The 19,931-nt window shown below is 37.6% G+C and overlaps 1 protein-coding gene across 1 annotated transcript in view; it reads right to left on the reverse strand.

Annotated features, from left to right (window-relative positions):
• LOC127834657 (AP-1 complex subunit beta-1-like) overlaps nt 1-19,931 on the reverse strand; it is a 37,874-nt gene that overhangs the window by 3,578 nt on the left and 14,365 nt on the right. The window contains exons 6-16 of the mRNA XM_052360683.1: nt 19,615-19,739; nt 17,313-17,448; nt 16,130-16,284; nt 15,563-15,869; nt 12,679-12,855; nt 11,088-11,201; nt 7,290-7,549; nt 5,726-5,960; nt 4,440-4,678; nt 3,994-4,123; nt 1,895-2,066 (exon numbers count right to left, since the gene is read on the reverse strand). Of these exons, the coding sequence (XP_052216643.1) occupies nt 1,895-2,066; nt 3,994-4,123; nt 4,440-4,678; nt 5,726-5,960; nt 7,290-7,549; nt 11,088-11,201; nt 12,679-12,855; nt 15,563-15,869; nt 16,130-16,284; nt 17,313-17,448; nt 19,615-19,739 (2,050 nt within the window). The remainder of the gene's footprint in view (nt 1-1,894; nt 2,067-3,993; nt 4,124-4,439; nt 4,679-5,725; nt 5,961-7,289; nt 7,550-11,087; nt 11,202-12,678; nt 12,856-15,562; nt 15,870-16,129; nt 16,285-17,312; nt 17,449-19,614; nt 19,740-19,931) is intronic.

Raw genomic sequence — 19,931 nt, forward strand, 5'->3', positions numbered from 1 at the left:
TTCAATCTTTACCAAACGTCAAACTTCACCTACATATTGTCCAGACAAACATCCTGGTCAAGTTTCATCATTATTGAACCAAAACTCCGGCGTATGGAGTGACTTTGTTTTTGTAAGATTTGACCTGGTGACCTTTATTTTGAGAAGACCCCCCCCCCTTACCAAACATCAAACTTTGCTTACAAAAATAAATATTATGACCAAGATTCATAAAATCTGAAACAAAATTGTGACCTCTAGAGTGTTTACAAGGATTTTGTATAATATGATGAAAATTTGGACAATCTAAGGGCAATAATTATGGCATTAATTATGTGATATATATAAAACCAATCTATTCACCAAGTTTCATGATGATTGGGCAAAAATTGTGACTTCTAGAGTGTTCACAAGCTTTTTTTACAATATAAATATAAGAAAACTGCCCCCCCCCCTGGCAGCCATGTTATTCAACTGACCGGAACCATTTTCAAACTCAACTCTCATATCAAGGTAACAAATGTTCTGACCAAATTTCATGAAAATTGGGTCAAAAATGTGACTTCTAGAGTGTTCACATGTTTTCATTATACATATAGAGAAAAATGCCCCGCACACTGGTGGCCATGTTTTTTCACCGATCTGGACCATTTTCGAACTCGTCCAAGATATCAATAAAACCAATGTTTTGACCAACTTTCATGACTATTGGGCAAAAATTGTGACTTCTAGAGTGTTTACAAGGTTTCTCTATAGCCAAATAAGGAAAACTGCTCTTCCCCGAGCAGCCATTTTATTCAACTGACCGGAACCATTTTCGTACTCAACTCTCATATCAAGGAAACAAATGTTCTGACCAAATTTCATGAAGATTGGGCCAAAAATGTGACTTCTAGAGTGTTCACATGTTTTCACTATATACATATAAAGAAAAATGCCCCGCTAACTGGCGGCCATGTTTTTTCACCGATCTGGACCATTTTCAAACTCGTCCAGGATATCAATAAAACCAATGTTTTTACTAATTTTCATGATGATTGGGCAAAAATTGTGACTTTTAGAGTGTTAACAAGGTTTCTCTATAGCCAAATAAGGAAAACTGCCCCCCACCTGGCAGCCATTTTATTCAACTGACCGGAACCATTTTCGAACTCAACTCTCATATCAAGGAAACAAATGTTCTGACCAAATTTCATGAAAATTGGGCCAAAAATGTGACTTCTAGAGTGTTCGCATGTTTTCACTATATACATATTGAGATAAATGCCCCGCCCACTGGCGGCCATGTTTTTCACTGATCTGGATCATTTTCGAACTCCTCCGAGATATCAATAAAACCAATGTTTTGACCAATTTTTATGATGATTGGGCAAAAATTGTGACTTCTAGAGTGTTTACGAGGTTTCTCTATAGCCAATTAAGGAAAACTGCCCCGCCCACTGGCGGCCATGTTTTTCAACGGACCAGAACGACTTTTGAACTCAACCAACATATCATTAAGACAAACATTTTGACAAAGTTACACAAAGATTGGGCATGAAATGTGACTTCAACAATGTTAATAAGTTTTTTTCTTTTTTTTTGACCTAGTGACCTAGTTTTTGACCCGGCACGACCCAGTTTCGAACTTGACCGAGATTTCATTGGGACAAAGCTTCTGACCAAGTTTCATGAAGATCCGACAATAAATGTGGCCTCTAGAGTGTTTACGAACAAATGTGGACGGACGGACAGATGACGGACAAAGACCGGTCACAAAAGCTCACCTGAGCAATCAGGTGAGCTAAAAATAACATGAAGGCCAAAAGCATCGTCACTCATTAGCCTGCACTCAAATCTATAGAAAAAACTTTTCAAATAACAAGGCTCATATACATTGTTTTCCTGCTGTGTGAGTTATGTCATAGTTGCCTACCAGCGTTATGCTGCACATTGTTGATGGTGTACTGGACCTCGTTTTGCGAGGGGATGTCCTTCCATGTGGCCAGGAACACCTTTTTGTCCATCTCCCCATCCTCAGTGAACAGAACGTGCAGCGGCACCTGGGTGGACAGGTAGAACACATCGATGTTGTTCTTCACAGCTACCTGCAAACATACAAACATGTGCTTTTGTATTAGGATGAAGTGATAATACTTTCATTGGGGTTATTAGTAGCATGACCAACACTGAAACACATGAATTAGTGGTGCAAAGCCTTCAGTTGGATAAAAAGTTTCAATACAATCGCAAATAAACCTAAAAAAGTGGCAAGTCGCATCATTCAGTGGGGGTAATCACCTGATAGTCAAGATGACGATGTCCACGCCGAGACAGGCATTTTTCCCCATTTTATAACCTTTATTACTCTTGTTTAATTTTTAAACGGCGCTCACTTTCCAGCCACATCAGTAAAAAAGTAGGGATGGCATCGAATACCAATAGCGGTATTCGAATGTTCGCAAATTCATTCAATCGAATATTCGCATAAAACGGCTGGATTGATTTTACCTTGTTATGTGTTAATTTCCATTGGTTTGTAAGTTATATCTGTTTGCTAAATACGAGTCTGTTTATTAACGTTGCTATCGAATAATTGTATCGCTGTCGATACTGCGATCGGGCACAAATAGAATGAAAAACATCGTGTCATAGAATTTTATTTTTTAATGATTCCACAGATTTGAAGCAGACCGCGCATATGTAAAACTAAGTTTACACACATTACACGTTGCGGTCTTCTTATCCACAGACCGTGTTAAGTATTCCATACTGCAGATGGCATTTTCAGATTTGAATTATGATTCCTTGATGATTGTTTAATTTATATTATCTGTTACTTTTGAGTAATTCACATATTTAAATGTCTGTTCAAACTGTGATCACAAAAACTAAATTATTATTCACAAGTAAATTGAAGCCCTTAATTGGTACCTAATTGACAAACAACAGTTCGGGCCCTTTCTTATAATAAGTATATTGTATTGTGCGATTTGAGTTATTCACACATTTTAATGGCTGTACATACTGTGATCACAAAACTTAATTATAATTATTATTCGCCAGTCAATTGAAACCGTTAATTGGCACCCCACTGGCAAACAATAGTCGGGGCCTTTCTTAGAGCGTGTATATTGCATTGCGCAATCAAAACTGATACGGGCCGCGTTATCAGTTTTACACGAAGAACGTCACGTCAAACATGTTACTCCCAAGTGATTTCAGTCGCTTTTTAGTAAGCGGTTCGCAGGTCATTAAATATTGGTGAAATTAGTTTTGGAAAAAAATGCGAATATCATTTTTATTATTCGAATGCTGACCATTCAATCGAATATTCGATTATTCGAATAATTTTGCCATCCCTATAAAAAAGTGATTAGCATTTATTTTGTATTGAAAGTCCCTTTATGTATCGACTTTACTCCACGCAAATTTTCTTAGTGGAGCCCTAATTAGGTCATCCCGCTTAGAAATTTCGCACCGAGTAAAGTCGAGATAAAGAGCAAATATTACTATAAAATAAACACCAGTAACTTTATTGCTAATATGGCTGGAAAGTGGGTGGCATTTAAGAAAATAATACAAGTAATAAAGGGTATAAAACGGCGAAAAATACCGGTCTTGGCATGGAGGTCACCATCTTGATAATCACGTACTTGTATTCACCCCCTCTGATCATTGTATTATAAAAATCGAACCTATGAGGAGCAATACTATAATAGTATGTCTTTAAAATATTGTTTTTACCTCAATCACAACATTCAAATTGTAAGGGATGACTGTGTATACAATAAACATGCATATTTAAATTTCAGTAAAATTTAGATATACTTCTATAACTTACAGCTTACACACATATTTAAACTTTCTTTCTTTGTGTGAAGCACAGCATTCACTGACATCTCAGGGCCGACAAAACCTTAAATCCCTTTCTGGGTTCATAAAATGTTTCACATTGAAACAGATCCTGTTTCAGTTATGTTTTGTTGAGTCTTGTTGGTAATGAAAGGTAGACAAACTGCTGTGCCCTGGTACCTGTAGAGTGGTGAGTGGCTCCATCTTCATGACAGGTCCCTGGGTATTGAGGGGCAGGGAGGTACTGGCTCCCTGGTTGGGGGGGAGGGGCGAGCGGATGTTCATCACACTGGCAGGCATCAGGCCAAAACTTGGGAACAGAACAATAACGGCATCAGCTCAAGTCAAATCCATTAATTATGAATAATGATAATTTATAAACCAATGTTACATGAGTGAAATAGTTTAATGTGTGATCAATATTAAGTTGTTATTAATGATGTAAATTTACCAAGCACACATAAAAACACTTTGACGATATAAATGAAGACAATACTGTCTTTTTAAAAGGTTCACAGCATTTACTAGCTATTTCAGCTAACTAGTAATACAACTATTATGTAATATGGTTTTATTAGCAAAACAAAAGCCAGTAGAAATCAGTCTAACATTTAACTCCACCATACCTGTTCTTGTTGAACTGTATGGCAAACCCTGACATGGGCTGCATGGCCTTGTTGGTGAAGGTGAGCTCCATGTGAATGGTATTGTTCTTCCTGGCAAAGGTTCCCGTTATCTCCAGCCCCTTGCCCTTTGCAGCCGGGAGCCACACCTCCTGAGGGGGCACGTATGACTGGGTCTGAGGCATTCCAAATATGTCGCCAAGACCTCCCAGCATATCAGCCCCAGAGGGACCTCCACCCAACTGAAATAATCATAGTAGAGTAGAATACACAGGCATGTATTTAAACATTGCTTTTGAAAAGTTTCTTGTGAAATTAAAATTATTCAAATGGACTGAGCCCATTTTTATAAAGCTTGTTATGAAAATCTAACTTAATTTTTTTTGTAAGACCCATTTTACTTGTGAATTTGTATTTCAGTTAAACGGAAGGGGACATATTTATTTAGTATTTTCTTTTTTCTTTTTTTTAAATGGCTTATTATATATTTTAAACAATCACTAATACATTGTACAAAAACATTTGCAGACCGATGATACAATTTAATGTATCGTAAAGAATCTGCAAAATGAAAAATAGACATAATAACCTAAGAAGCAAATTCACAGATTGAACTGTAAATAAATAAGATTTGAAATGTTAAAAACCTTTACCTCATTTGAAATATATTAAGCAAATTATAACCATTAACATAAAGCAAAGCACACTTAAATTTGGTTGAGTTTAATAAGTTCACTTATTTCATATTGTTATAAAGTATGCAAATTTCATTTGAAATTAACATCATAAATACTGTTTTGTCCAACAAAAATTCTGTTAAAAAATAGATGTAATAGTAAGTTTATATATATATATATATATATATATATATATATATATATATATATATATATATATATATATATATATATATATATATATATATATATATATATATATATGAGCCATCCTCATGAAAAAGAGGCTTAATGCATGTGTGTAAGTGTTGTCCCAGATTAGCCTGTGCACTCCACACAGGCTAATCAGGGACGACACTTTCCACTTTAATGTTTTTTTTCGTTTACAAAAAGTCTCTTCTTAGCAAAAATCCATTTTAGGCAGAAAGTCTTGTCCTTGTTGACAGCACAGGCTTATCTGAGACGAGACTTTACGCACATGCATTAAAACCCCTTTTTCACACAGCACGGCCCATATAAAAGTGCTATAACTGATCCAAGTTCGTCAAGATCGAGTCATAAAAATTAGCTTCTTATTGCTTTACAAATTTGGGGACAGAAACAAATGCATACCAGATTATCGAGTCCTTCCCCAAATATGTCGAGGCCTTGTGACCCCCCTCCCCCTTGCGCCGACCCCTGTGACTGGCCAGGGTACATCTGCTGCTGCATCATGGAGGGGCCAGGCCCTCCCAGGTCTATGTCTAGGAGGTCCCCTATCAGGGAGTCAGCCCCTGGGATCACTGTGGACTGCGGGGGCTGGGCCGTGGGCTCTGTGGGGCTGCCCAGGCTGTCCACTACACCCTCACTGGATATGGGCAGAGATTAGAGGCAAATGTGGTTTATATGTGAGCCTTGATCTGTGAAAACTGGGCCTTATGCGTGTGCGTAAAGTGTCACCCAGATTAGCCTATGAAATCTTCACAGGTTAATCAGGGACGACATTTTCCGCCTTAAATGGATTTTCCATTGCAAGAGACTTCTTAAATTTCTTTTCACAAAGTCTGAAAGTCATTCTTGATTAGCCTGTACAGATTGCACAGGCATATCTGTGATGCCACATTATGCACATGCAGTAAGCACTGTTTTCCCAGAACCCAGGCTAAAATATTTGACTACAACTATCAAATGCTTACATAACATTTATTAAAAATAGTAACAAGATATGTGTTTGTCAGAAACACAATGCCCCCTTATGCGAGGCTTTGATTTTTTTTAACCTTTGACCTTGAAGGATGACCTTGACCTTTCACCACCTAAAATGTGCAGCTCCATGAGATACACATCCATGCCAAATATCAAGTTGCTATGTTCATTATTGCAAAAGTTATGAAGAAGGTTTAAGTTTTGGTTAAAGTTTTGGGACAAACACACACACAGACACATACAATGACAGACAGGCCAAAAACAATATACCCCCCGATCTTTCGATATACGGGCAAAAAAACAAGCAAATTTGCTGAACTGATATCCCCCACCAAATAGTTTTTTACGATTGGGTTCTAATCCCTTGATATATGGTATAATCCTTAAAAAAATATAATGAGTAGGGTAATTGTTTTTATGCATGGAAATTCTCTTCATGGATATCTTTTACATTCATGTAGATTCTTGTTGAAACTTTGTGGTAAATCTGAGATATAGTGCTGAAAAGTTAATTCATACAAAAACATATAAGGACAATAACTCTGTTTAAGAAGGTAAAGGGTTATGATTCTTTAGCATGGCACTTCTCCTCATTAATATCAATACACCCATGAATTTTTATGTTTTATGAGATTTAGCCCTAAAAAATTACATCATACATACAAAAAAACAAAACAAAGGGCAATAACTCTTATTAAAGAAAGTGTAGGGTTATGGTTCTTGTGAATTACACTTCTTTTTATTGATATCATTTCATGTTGGTATTTTATATAGTTTCTGAGATAAAGCCCTGAAAACTTTATTGTCAACACCAATTCTATATCATTAAAGCCTTTTGCGAGGAATGAAAAAAAACATGATTAAATAATATTAAGAACCTATCAACATTTCTAAAACTATATAGTATACAGTTATACACTGATGACACTTGAACCAGTAGAATTTTTTACTTGTATCTCCACATAAAAGAAAACCTCTGTAAAAGCCTTACCCTAGCTCTGACTTGGGTGGCAGCACCTTCCTCAGTCCACCGCGGCCCTCAACAAAGGCATTGGGAGGCTTGTGATACACAGAGGCAAGGCTGGAGATGTGACAGATCAGCTCGTCTAGCAGCGTCGGCTCAATAAGGTCCGTCTCCTCAGAGATGAGGGGTTTCTCTGCCAGCACGACCTCCTTGGCAGCAGCAGGGTCGGTGGAGAGCAGACGCCAGTAAATGTAGCCACGGTCTCGCAGGTCAGGATTGTCACTGTCCTGAAGGTATATATGGGAATGAGTAGCATCAATACCTTGGAATTAAACTTTTTCATTTGACATTATATGACTACAAATTAAATGCTACATGGGTGTAAGTGTCACATGTTACATACATGATACAGAAGTAAAAATTGTGTGCTCAAAGCTATTAAAGCTGTGATGACATATCATTGTAACAAGATTGCTTGTTATTATTTAAATTGTTTGAAACAGTTAACAAACAATTCACCACACACCTAAATTGTGCTGATAAATGCGGACTACAAGAGCCTTTAACTAAGACCCCACCAAAAGAGTCTGAATAATAAACATGTTTGGAAAGACTTGTTAGAATGACAGGAACATGTGTAGAGAATACATATTTATTTAGGCTTGAGAAGGTTGATTCAAAACAAGCTTTATATTCCAGACCCATCAAAAAGTTATAATATAACTACTCTTAAGCAAAATAATAAACAATGCCATCCTCTTGTATTCAGAATTATTTAATGCACTCAATGCATTAAGTGACAAATTACAAACATAGTAGTTTTCATAATTGATTTTTTTTCTTCTCTATATAAAAGATGCATACAAGGCAAATATGATTTGATCTATAATGATATTTGTGGGAATCAGGAACAGTACTCTGTTTCAGACTTTTACAAGTTCAGACATTTTTAAAAAAAAGGATATTTAACAAGAGGGCCTGAAAGGCCCAAAGTCGCTCACCTGAGATAACAAGATATTTTTGGGACAAATCTAGCCATATAAGAAAAAATGCCCCGCCCCCGTGGTTGCCATGTTTTTCAACCAACTGGAATCATTTTAGAACTCCTCCAAGATATTATTGGGATAAATCTTCTGAACGAGTTTCATGAAGATCGGACTATAAATGTGGCCTCTAGAGTGTTAACAAAATTATACTATAGCCATATAAGGAAAAATGCCCCACCCCTTGGCAGCCATGTTTTTCAAGCAAATGTAATCATTTTCGAACTCATTCAAGATATCAATAAGACAAATCTTCTGACCATATTTCATAAAGATTGGACAATAAATGTGGCCTCTAGAGTGTTAACAAGGTTTTACAACAGCCATATAAGGAACAAGAGCACCGCCTTGCGGGTGCAGACCGCTCATCTATTTTCTTTTTAAAGGTGAAGGGACTCTCATTTTCAAAATCACAAAGGAGGGAGGAGTGGAGTGAAGAGGGGTGCATAGTGTGGGGTTGTGGACATTTATTACATTATCTTCCAAAAAAGCGAAAAAAAAAAAAAAAAATCGGGGGGGAGAGGGGGGGGGGGTTTGGGTGCGATGGTTGGACGGTATTTCAAACATAACCGTTTTAAAAAAAAATGGGGGGGGGTGGTATAGTGTGAGGGTGTGGTGGTAATTTGTGAAAAAAAAAATAGGGGGGGGGAGGGGGGGGAGGGGGGGGAGGGCACGGGGGATGGTTTGGGTGGAGTCTATTGTGGTATGTCAGGTAAGAGTAGTTTCATCAAAGTATCAATCAAATCTAATCATAAATAAAGAAGTTATGGCAATTTTAGCAAAATTTAATAATTTGACCTTGAGAGTCAAGGTCATTCAAAGGTCAAAGTAAAATTCAAGTTGCCAGGTACAGTAACCTCATGATAGCATGTAAGTATTTGAAGTTTGAAAGCAATAGCCTTGATACTTAAGAAGTAAAGTGGATCGAAACACAAAATTTAACCATATATTAAAAGTTACTAAGTCAAAAAAGGGCCATAATTCCGTAACAATGACAACCAGAGTTATGCAACTTGTCCTTTTACTGTACCCTTATGATAGTTTGTGAGTGTTCCAAGTATGAAAGCAATATCTATGATACTTTAGGGGTAAAGTGGACCAAAACATAAATCTTAACCAAATTTTCAATTTTCTAAGTATAAAGGGCCCATAATTCTGTCCAAATGCCAGTCAGAGTTACATAACTTTGCCTGCACGGTCCCCTTATGATAGTTCATAAATCTTGCAAGTATGAAAGCAATAGCTTTGATACTGTAGGAATAAAGTGGACCTTAAACTTATTTAAGAAAACAAAACTTATTCAAATTTTCAATTTTCTAAGTATAAAAAGGGCACATAATTCTGTCAAAATGCCAGTCAGAGTTACATTACTTTGCCTGCACAGTCCCCTTATGATAGTTAGTAAGTGTTGCAAGTATGAAAGCAATAGCTTTGATGCTTAAGGAATAAAATGAACCTAAACACAAAACTTAACCAAAATTGTCAATTTTCTAAGTATAAAAAGGGCACATAATTCTGTCAAAATGCATGCCAGAGTTATCTAACTTTGCCTGCCCAGTCCCCTTATGATAGTAAGTAAGTGTACCAAGTTTGAATGCAATAGCATTGATACTTACTGAGAAAAATGGAACTAAACGCAAAACTTAACCAAAATTTTCAATTTTTTAAGTATAAAAAGGGCACATAATTCTGTCAAAATGCACGCCAGAGTTATCTAACTTTGCCTGCCCAGTCCCCTCATGATAGTAAGTAAGTGTACCAAGTTTGAATGCAATAGCATTGATACTTTCTGAGAAAAGTGGACCTAAACGCAAAACTTAACCGGACGCCGACGCCAACGCCGACGCCGACGCCGACGCCGACGCCAAGGTGATGACAATAGCTCATAATTTTTTTTCAAAAAATAGATGAGCTAAAAATGACCCGCCGCCTGGGGGCCATGTTTTTAAACAAACCAAAACAATTTTCGAACTCATCCAAGATATCATTATGACAAATCTTCTGACAAAGTTTCATGAAGATCGGAAAATAAATGTGGCCTCTAGAGTGTTAACAAGGTTTTACTATAGCCATATAAGGAAAAATGCCCCGCCCCCTGGTGGCCATGTTTTTCAACCAACCGGAATCATTTTCGAACTCTTCCAAGATATTATTGGGATGAATCATCTGACCAAGTTTCATGAAGATCAGGCAATAAATGTAGCCTCTAGAGTGTTAACAAGATTTTACTATAGCCATATAAGGAAAAATGCCCCGCCCCTTGGCAGCCATGTTTTTCAAGCAAACGTAACCATTTTTGAACTCATCCAAGATATCATTGAGACCAATCTTCTGACAAAATTTCATGAAGATTGGACAATAAATGTGGCCTCTAGAGAGTTAACAAGGCAAATGTTGACCCCGCACAAAGCACAACAGACAACAGATGACGCACGATGGACAAAAGGCGATCACAAAAGCTCACCATGAGCACGTTGTGCTCAGGTGAGCTAAAAAAACTAGAATAATAAAAACGAGTGATCAAATATCATTTCAGTATTTGTTCCCATCCCTAAAATTGACGCCTCCATATTTGAGAACAAGTGAGTCATGTTCTGAAAAAACTGGACATAATGCATGTGCGTAAAGTGTCGTCCCAGATTAGCCTGTGCAGTCTACAAGGCTAATCAGATAAAACACTTTCCTGCTAAATTGGATTTTTGCTAAGAAGAGATTTCAATTTAACAAAAAATGTCATGAAAGCGTAAAGTGTCGTCCCAGAACACAACTCAAGTGTACGTACCTGTGTAGAGAGGCTGAGGACCTGCTGTACCAGCTCCTGGGTGTCTGTGGGCCTCTTCAAGAACAGCTTCACAATGGCCGTCAGCAGCTGCAGCTGGACCTGGGTGTTCTCATCCTGCAATAGGCCACCAGTCCATGTAGTCAACAACCCATCCGCTATCTGAGAAAACTGGGCTTAATGCATGTGCATAAAGTGTCGCCCCAGATTAGCCTGTGCAGTCCGCAAAGGCTAATCAGGGACGACACTTTCTGATTTTATAGTATTTTGAGTTTCAAGGAAGTCCCTCCTTACAGAAAATCAAGTTTAGGCAGAAAGTGTCGTCCCTGATTAGCCTGTGCGGACTGCACATGCTAATCTGGGACGACACTTAATGCACATGCATTATGCCCAGTTTTCTCAGAACATGCTAGACATTATGGCATGTATTACAGAGCTCCAGATAAGGGTCGTATTTTCGTAATTACGAATTATTTTCAAGTCCGTTACGTATTTATTTTAAAATCTTGTCGTACCATTAAGAATTTCAAAATCAAGTTACGAATATTATTTTTACATCGAATCGTATCGATTTTTATTGAGTTCTTTTTGCGTATTTAAGATCTTTGCGGTGCTTATATAGAATGGTTATCGGGTTTATATAACAAAGCGCATTTTTTCCAATAAAAGCGGCGTATACAGTCTATCTGGCAAAAAAAATGGCGGCGCCCAGAGAACGTCCTAAAAAACTGCAAAGCGTCCAAAAACGCGCTTTTAACATATTTACGCAAAGTAAGCCGCAGTTAAATGTTAAGAAAGACATTATAGAAAAGATCTTATACGATGTTGTTTGTTCAGTTGCCGACACAGTCTGAAAAGCTAAACAAAAATGCGACACGACGGGTCCAAACTTAAACACAAAAAAAAACATTGAACGAGTGGAAGGGACAAGTCCCGTGGCTAATCGTTGAAAAGATTGAAGGGGAGATCTGTTTTAATTGTGAAATATGTCAAAAAGTTTATCTAAGGCATACAATCTAAGCACAGTTTGGGCATATGATGGTATTTGAAAAATAACATTGTATAATACTGAAAAGACAATGTTGAACTCGCATAAATAAAGTTGCTAGTATGTTTATTTTGATTTTTTTTGCAAGAAAATAACCATTATTATTTATTTTTAGGTCTTTTAGAAAAAAATAGAATTATTTTCCAAAACTTAGTAGTAACGTTAAGAATAAAATTTCAGAGTTAAGAATTCTTTTTGAAAATCTGGTAGTAATTTAAGAATTTCACAAAACCTTATCTGGAGCTCTGTATTAATTATTTTTAAGAGACATCCTATGTTTTTAAAATTTCAATCACACATTTAACAGTTAAACGCTGAAATAACACTGCTGATGTTAAGAGCATTTACCACTACTGACAATAGAAGTATTTAAAGTAAAAATAAATACTTTTGAAGCTCTATTTATCTTTTTACTTTTTTACTTTTGTACATGAATTTCTGTTGTATTTGAGCTATTCTAATAATTATTCAAAAACTATTAATTAAACAATAATAATATTCCTGATTTGAAGTAAATTAACGCTCAAATTTATTCCCAATCAGTACCTGGAAACCTTCCAGGAAGCTCTCTAGCAGCTCGTCAGCATTGTCAATGCGCTCAGCATACTCCCCTATGATCCAGATCATGGAGGCGCGAGCTTCTGGCTCATCTAGAGTGTCCAGGTTCTCACACAGGGTTGCAATGATGCTCTCATACTTGTTGGGATACTTGCGGAAGATATCCTGGAGTCAGACAGGGTTTGTGAACAAGATTCCCTTATGCAATTAAATACAAGCTACATATCCATTAAGCACAGATTCACCAAAATTCTTAATTCTGTCGTAAAAAAAACTCAACCTTGATCTTGTCACAAGTCATGCAGGTAGAATCACAAACCAAAATCAGGTAAATATCTAAAAGCCTTCTGCAAAAAATCCAGAAGTGTCATTTTAGAGAAAAATGTTCAGCCCAAGTCTAAGGCCCAAAACTTTGTCAAAAACCAACGGACTGGGACGAAACTCAAACTTGATCTGTAAGTCATGTACATAGACTCACATGCCAAAAAATCAGGTAAGCCTTTTGCAAAAAGGTGCAGAAAACTGTTATTTTCTAGACAAGTCCAAGGTCCATAACTTTGTAAAACAATGGACCGTAACTAAACTGAACTTGATATCTATGGCGGGTAGACTCATATACCAAAAATCAGGTTAACATCTCAAAACTTTAAAAAAAAAATCAGGAACAGTATGAAGTATGAAGTTAAATAAAATTCCAGGCCAATAACTTCAAAAATCAATGGACCAGAACAAAACTCACACTTTATCTGTTAGTCTTGTAGATTGACTAACACACACAACAAGGGACAAAATTGTCACAAAACCAGGTTTTCATTGTGAAAAAAAATCTCATAAAGGGAGAAAACTCAAACTGAACTTTTGAAATGAACAAACAAAATTAACCCCCTTTGTAAGTTTGTTTTTAAAAAAAATCTATTTTTAGTCGTGGCGACCTTGACATTGGAGATATTGACGTGATTCTTTCGTGCGACACACCGTCCCATGATGGTGAACAAATGTGCCAAATGATTTTAAAATCTCACAATGAATGACATAGTTATGGCCAGGACAAGCTCATTTATGGCCATTTTTGACCTTTGAACTCAAAGTGTGACCTTGACCTTGGAGATATCGACGTAATTATTTCGCGCTACACACCGTCCAATGATGGTGAACAAATGTGCCAAATGATTTTAAAATCTGACAATGAACGACATAGTTATGGCCCGGACAAGCTTGTTCCGCCCGCCCGCCAGCCAGCCAGCCAGCCCACCCGCATTCGCCAATCTAATAACCAGTTTTTTCCTTCGGAAAACCTGGTTAAAAATCAGGTCAATATCTGCAATCATTTAGCAAAATAGTCCAGAAGACTTTAAATGTTGGGAAATTTTTTCAATCAAAGGCCCAAAACTTTGCCAAAATAGACGAGAACCAAACTCAAACTTGACCTATAACTCATGCCAGTAGACTTTCAGACCTTAATCAGGTAAATATATCGAAGCATTATGGAAAAAAATCCGGAAACAGAATGCGGCACAGACAGACAGAAAATCTGACTGCTATATGCCACCATACCGGGGAAGGGGGAATAACAAGAGCTGTCAGAGGACAGCGCGCTCGACAATTCGAGTGCTTGACATTATTACGTAAGCCATCATGGGGAAATTGTTCATATTCAATAATTTATTAGACTATCTTTCAAAAATAAAAAAAGGAAAACAAATAAAATAAAAAAAATTGGGGGGGGGAGGGGGGTTGAGAGGGGGTAAAATGTGGGGTGTGGTCATTTATTAGACGATCTTTCAAAAATAAAAGAAGGAAAAAAAATTTTTTTTTTTGGGGGGGGGTAGGGGGGCAGTAGGGGGGGAAAGGGGGGTATAATGTGGGGTGGGGTAATTTATAAGATGATGTGAAAAAAAAATTGGGTGGGGGGGGGTAGGGGGGGGAAGGGGGGATGAGAGGGGGGTATATTGTGGGGTGTGCTAATTTATAAGATGATGTTTACAAAAAATGGGGGGGGGAGGTTGGGGGGGGGTAAGGGATTCTGGCTAGGGGCATGGGGTATTGTTTGGGTGGAATCCATTGTGGTATTCAGGTAAGTGTTGTTTTGTCAAAGTAATAATAAATCTGATCATAAATAAAGAAGTTATGGCAATTTAAGCAAATTGTTCAATTATCTAAGTGTAAAAGGGGCCATAATTATGTAAAAATGCTTGATACAGTGGTCTGCTCTTGTTTATAGGTTGGGGTCATGTTGGTAAACAAGTATGCAAAATATAAAAGCAATATGTCAAAGGATATAGGAAATATTTGGGATAGTACACAAAGTTTAACATAGATTTATAAATAATATGCATATTCTAAGTATAAAAGGGGCAATAATTCTGTCAAAATGCTTGATACAGTTGTATGCTCTTGTTTGTAGGTGTGGGTCATGATGGTTAACAAGTATGCAAAATATGAAAGCAATATGTCAAGGGACATTGAAAATATTTGGGGTAGTACGCAAACTTTAACATTTGCTGCATATTCTAAGTGGAAAAGGGGCCATAATTATGACAAAATGCTTGATAGAGTTGTCTGCTCTTGTTTACAGATTGGGGTCATGTTGGTAAACAAGTATGCAAAATATGAAAGCAATATATCAAGGGACAATGAAAATAATTGGGGTAGTACGAAAACTTTAACATTTGCACAGAAACGGAAACATCACGGAAACGCCGATGCAGGGGTGAGTAGGATAGCTCCACTATATATATTTCATATATACTAGTCGAGCTAAAAAGAAAACTTGATTTGAAATATATTATGATTCTAAAATGTCCTAAAATGGGATATTGAAAATAAGCTCAGAGTACCTACTCATTCAATATACAAAACAACAAGATCCTACCTTGATGACAACAATGGCCTCCTGTACCACATAGTTGACCTTTGTCTGGATCAGGTCCAGTAGAGTGCTCACACAGCGCTCTGCCGCAGGCTCTACCTTGATGGCACAGCGGCCGATGGCACGCACAGACTTGCGCACAAAATCAACATCCACTTCTGTGGCATATTCCTTCAATTCTGCAAGCACCTGGGCAATGTTGGCCTGGCTAGTCAGACGAATCATGATGTCCAACTTTTCCAGCTTGACATAAATTGGATCATTGTACTTAACGAAGAAAACCTTCATTTCATTCTTCAGAATGTCTGACCTGCAATAGAGACCAGAATATGGCAATTTATCTCAAGGGGACAAGTAGACGATTTCAACCCAACTGAACTATACCACAATACATTTTTTTTAATGAATAACAAAAACCACAAAATATGTTCAGCTGTAAATGTATTATTTCTAACAACTATTTACAATTTTAACATTGCTGGACTAATGTATCTGAAAAAGCTTTGGCTCTTGTAAGCCAAGAAACTTCCCCCATTTCTTCATTTATGATCAGATAAAGGAGAGCCTTGCCTCTTCTGCACGATCAGGTTGATGTTCCTCAGTGCGACGTACTGTATCTCGGGCTCTGCAGAGAGCAGGGTGACCAGGGGTGGGGCAAGTTTCTTAACGAGGGAGGTGACGTACTCCCCAGACGTGTCCAGCATTTCCATCAGCTTCATCACCACCTACACAAAACACAGCCATCATTAGTGTATACAAGTATTAATTCATGGACGCGAAATTGCTACATCGTCACATACCTTTTACATATTCCTCTAAAAAAAAGAAGCTGTTTTTGTCTTATGCTCCAGCAAAGCCAGGAAATTTTATACATACAATTACATTCTGTTAATCCTGTTTTTTTAAATTAAATCATAACAAGTAAATATTGATTGATTTACACAAATTTTAAACAAAATGTGGTAAATTGCTAAGCATTTGCTAAGCTGCATTAAACGAAAATTGGTCAATTAAGACAAATAACTCTAAATCAGAGTGGCAAAAACTGGAAATGTCTATAAAGCAGCTTCTCATTATGTTTAATAAGCAACACACCTTGACAGAAAGTATCACAGCAGCGTTGGAGTTGGCCAGGCCGGGAATGACTCTTACAGATACTAACCTTGACAGCTGAGAGTAGCACTGCAGCATTGGTGTGTGCCAGGCGCGGATGGGGGGCATGACTCTCTCCCAGAAACTCACCTTAACATATCAGAGTACCAGCGTTGACATGTGCCAGGCCGGGGTGACTCTCATAGATACTAACCTTGACAGCTGAGAGTACACTGAAGCGTAGGAGTGTGCTAGGCCAGGGATGACTCACAATTACTCACCTTGACAGCTGAGAGTACCACTGCAGCATTGGTGTGTGCCAGGAGGGGACTGACTCTCTCACAGATACCTTAAAAACTAAGAGTACCACTGCAGCATTGGCGTGTGCCAGTCGGGGTGAGGGGGTGTGACTCTCTCACAGATACTCACCTTGACAGCTGAGAGTACCACTGCAGCATTGGCATGTGCCAGTGGGGGTGAGGGGGTGTGACTCTCTCACAGATACTCACCTTGACAGCTGAGAGTACCACTGCAGCATTGGCGTGTTCCAGTTGGGGTGAGGAGGTGTGACTCTCTCACAGATACTCACCTTGACAGCTAAGAGTACCACTGCAGCATTGGCATGTGCCAGGCGGGGGGTGACTCTCTCACAGATACTCACCTTGACAGCTGAGAGTACCACTGCAGCATTGGCGTGTGCCAGGCGGGGGGTGACTCTCTCACAGATACTCTGGGCCTCCTTGTCATCCTTGGGGGTGTAGTTGGAGATGGAATCCAGAATAAACACCTGACCCCACCTGCATTGGGACATGATAGTATATACACCCCATTCTGGGAAAACATGGCTTAATGCATGAGCGTTTAGTGTCATCCAACAGTAGCCTGTGAAGCAGGCACAAGCGTACCAGGGACAACACTTCCTCATTTTATGGAATCATACAGTTCAGGTGGACAGAATTTTTCCTTATTAGCCTGTGCAGACTGCACAGACTTATCTTGTACGACAGTTTACACTCAATTCATTTTTCCCCAAAAGAGACTCATCACATTATAATACTTATACTATGTAGCAATGGAGTGCAGAATGTGGTTAATCCTATAAGTAATATAATTTTTATTTTTTTTTTTCAAATTTAAATGATTGTGTTAATCATGGTCTTCTTCGGATAGCTAAAACTTGAGTCCACAGCACAACTTCACAACAACTTTACGTGTATTAGTCCACCATTGAAATATAAATAACAAGAGCTGTCAGAGGACAGTGTGCTCGACTATTCGAGTGCTTGACAGTATAACGTAAGCCATCATGGGGGAATTGTTCAAATTATTCAATAAGGTCAAGGTTATAGTTCAGGTATATTTTCCACAATCTATTGAACCCTAGCAATAGCTTGGGTGGGTAGTTTGGACGGTCCTTCAAAAATAAAGTAAATAAATATATTATTTTGTTTTGTAACCAGGTTTTAAGAAAAAAATATTTGTTTTGGGTAGGGTAGGGGGGGGGGGTTGAGAGTAAGGTATAATGTGAGGTGTGGTCATTTATAAGGCGATCTTTCAAAAATAAAAAAAGGAAAAAATAAAAATAAAAATTAGGGGGGGGGGGGAGGCAGTAATTCTGGGTTGGGGCGGTGGAATCCATTGTGGTATTCAGGTAAGTGTTGTTATGTCAAAGTATTAATAAAATCTGATCATAAATAAAGAAGTTATGGCAATGTAACTAAAGTAATATGCATATTACAAGTGAAAAAAGGGCAATAATTCTTATAAAATGCTTGATACAGTTGTCTGCTCTTGTTTATAGATTAGGGTCATGTTGGTAAAGAAGTTTGCAAAATATTAAAGCAATATGTCAAGGGACAATAAAAATATTTGCGGTGGTACGCAAACTTTATCATTTGCATGCTAACGGGAACGGGAACGCTAACGCCGACGCGGGGGTGAGTAGGATAGCTCCTTTATATATATTTCATATATAATAGTCTTGCTAAAAAGGCAGTGTGTTTTTGACCCCATTTTAAGAATGAGACCAGGTCCTTTTGGATGAGGAATAATCATGGCTTTTTGACTAAAACTGGAAAATTAAAGATGTTGTTTTTCTAATAAATGCTTTAATATTAAGAATAAAAGTGTTTTCAATATTATATTCACTAAATTTCAACTTCTAGAGCTGGATGGGAGATCAACTAAATGTTTAGATTAAAAAAAAAAATGTTTTCGGAAACCTATAATTGGGAATTTTTAGGTCCCATATGGGGAAAATATGTACATTTTTTTCCATTGGGAATGGGATTGAATATCAGCCCTAAATCTGAATGCAAACAACACACTGAAAGGCTAGCTCTCCCAACAGAATTTGTCAAATGTGCAACTTAAATCATGCACTAAAGTAGACTTATACAAACCATTAAAAAAAATCAATTTTAACTTTTCAAAATACAAAACAAACCAGGCTTAGACAGTTTTGCATGCAATTAAAAAAGTTCCGCACCAATTAAAAATGTTTTTTATGTTCATATTGTCTTTTATATGTGAACCTGTGATGTTTCATAATGATGTTCGTTTCACACAGCAAATATTATATCAAAAACAAATATTTACCAGACAATTTAGCTCTTTGTAAAACAAATAATTGCATCTCAGAAATGAAGGCTTATGACTTGTCCTCTCATCACTTAACCCTTTGCATGCTGGGTAATTTCTCATCTGCTAAAATGTCGTCTGCTGAATTTTTAAAATTAGCATTTTCTTTGATTTTTTCCAAAGAATACTATCAGAATAGCAAACAGTTTGGATCCAGATGAGATGCCATGTTCTGTGGCGTCTCATCTGGATCCAAACTGTTTGCAAAGGCCTTCAAAATTCGGTTCCAGCACTGTAAGGGTTAAAATAAGTTTATCAAATTTCATAATCCTAATCTATGTCGTTTTCAAAAAACACGTAAGCGACTAGTAAGCAGATCCTACTTCGTGCACTCGTTGAGGGCAGTTAGCAGCTTGTTGATGGTGCCTGAGTTCATCTCCAGGACCTGGGCAGCGTTCGGTGAGGCGTCCATGATCTCTGAGATAGCAGCCACCGCGTTTGCCACAACCTAGGGCACCAAACATTAAAGCTTTTTTTCCTTCTTAGATATTGTCTGTTTTTAACAAATTTGAGAAGTTTGCAACTTAAATTTTCACAATTGAAAGAAGTTTGCAACAAAAAATTTACAATTTTGAAATATTCGCTACTTATTTGTTTTTCACAATTTTCAACAGCTTGCCACCCCTTATTTATTACAATT

This window comes from Dreissena polymorpha, chromosome 1, assembly GCF_020536995.1.
Source record: "Dreissena polymorpha isolate Duluth1 chromosome 1, UMN_Dpol_1.0, whole genome shotgun sequence".
Lineage (NCBI taxonomy): Eukaryota > Metazoa > Mollusca > Bivalvia > Myida > Dreissenidae > Dreissena > Dreissena polymorpha.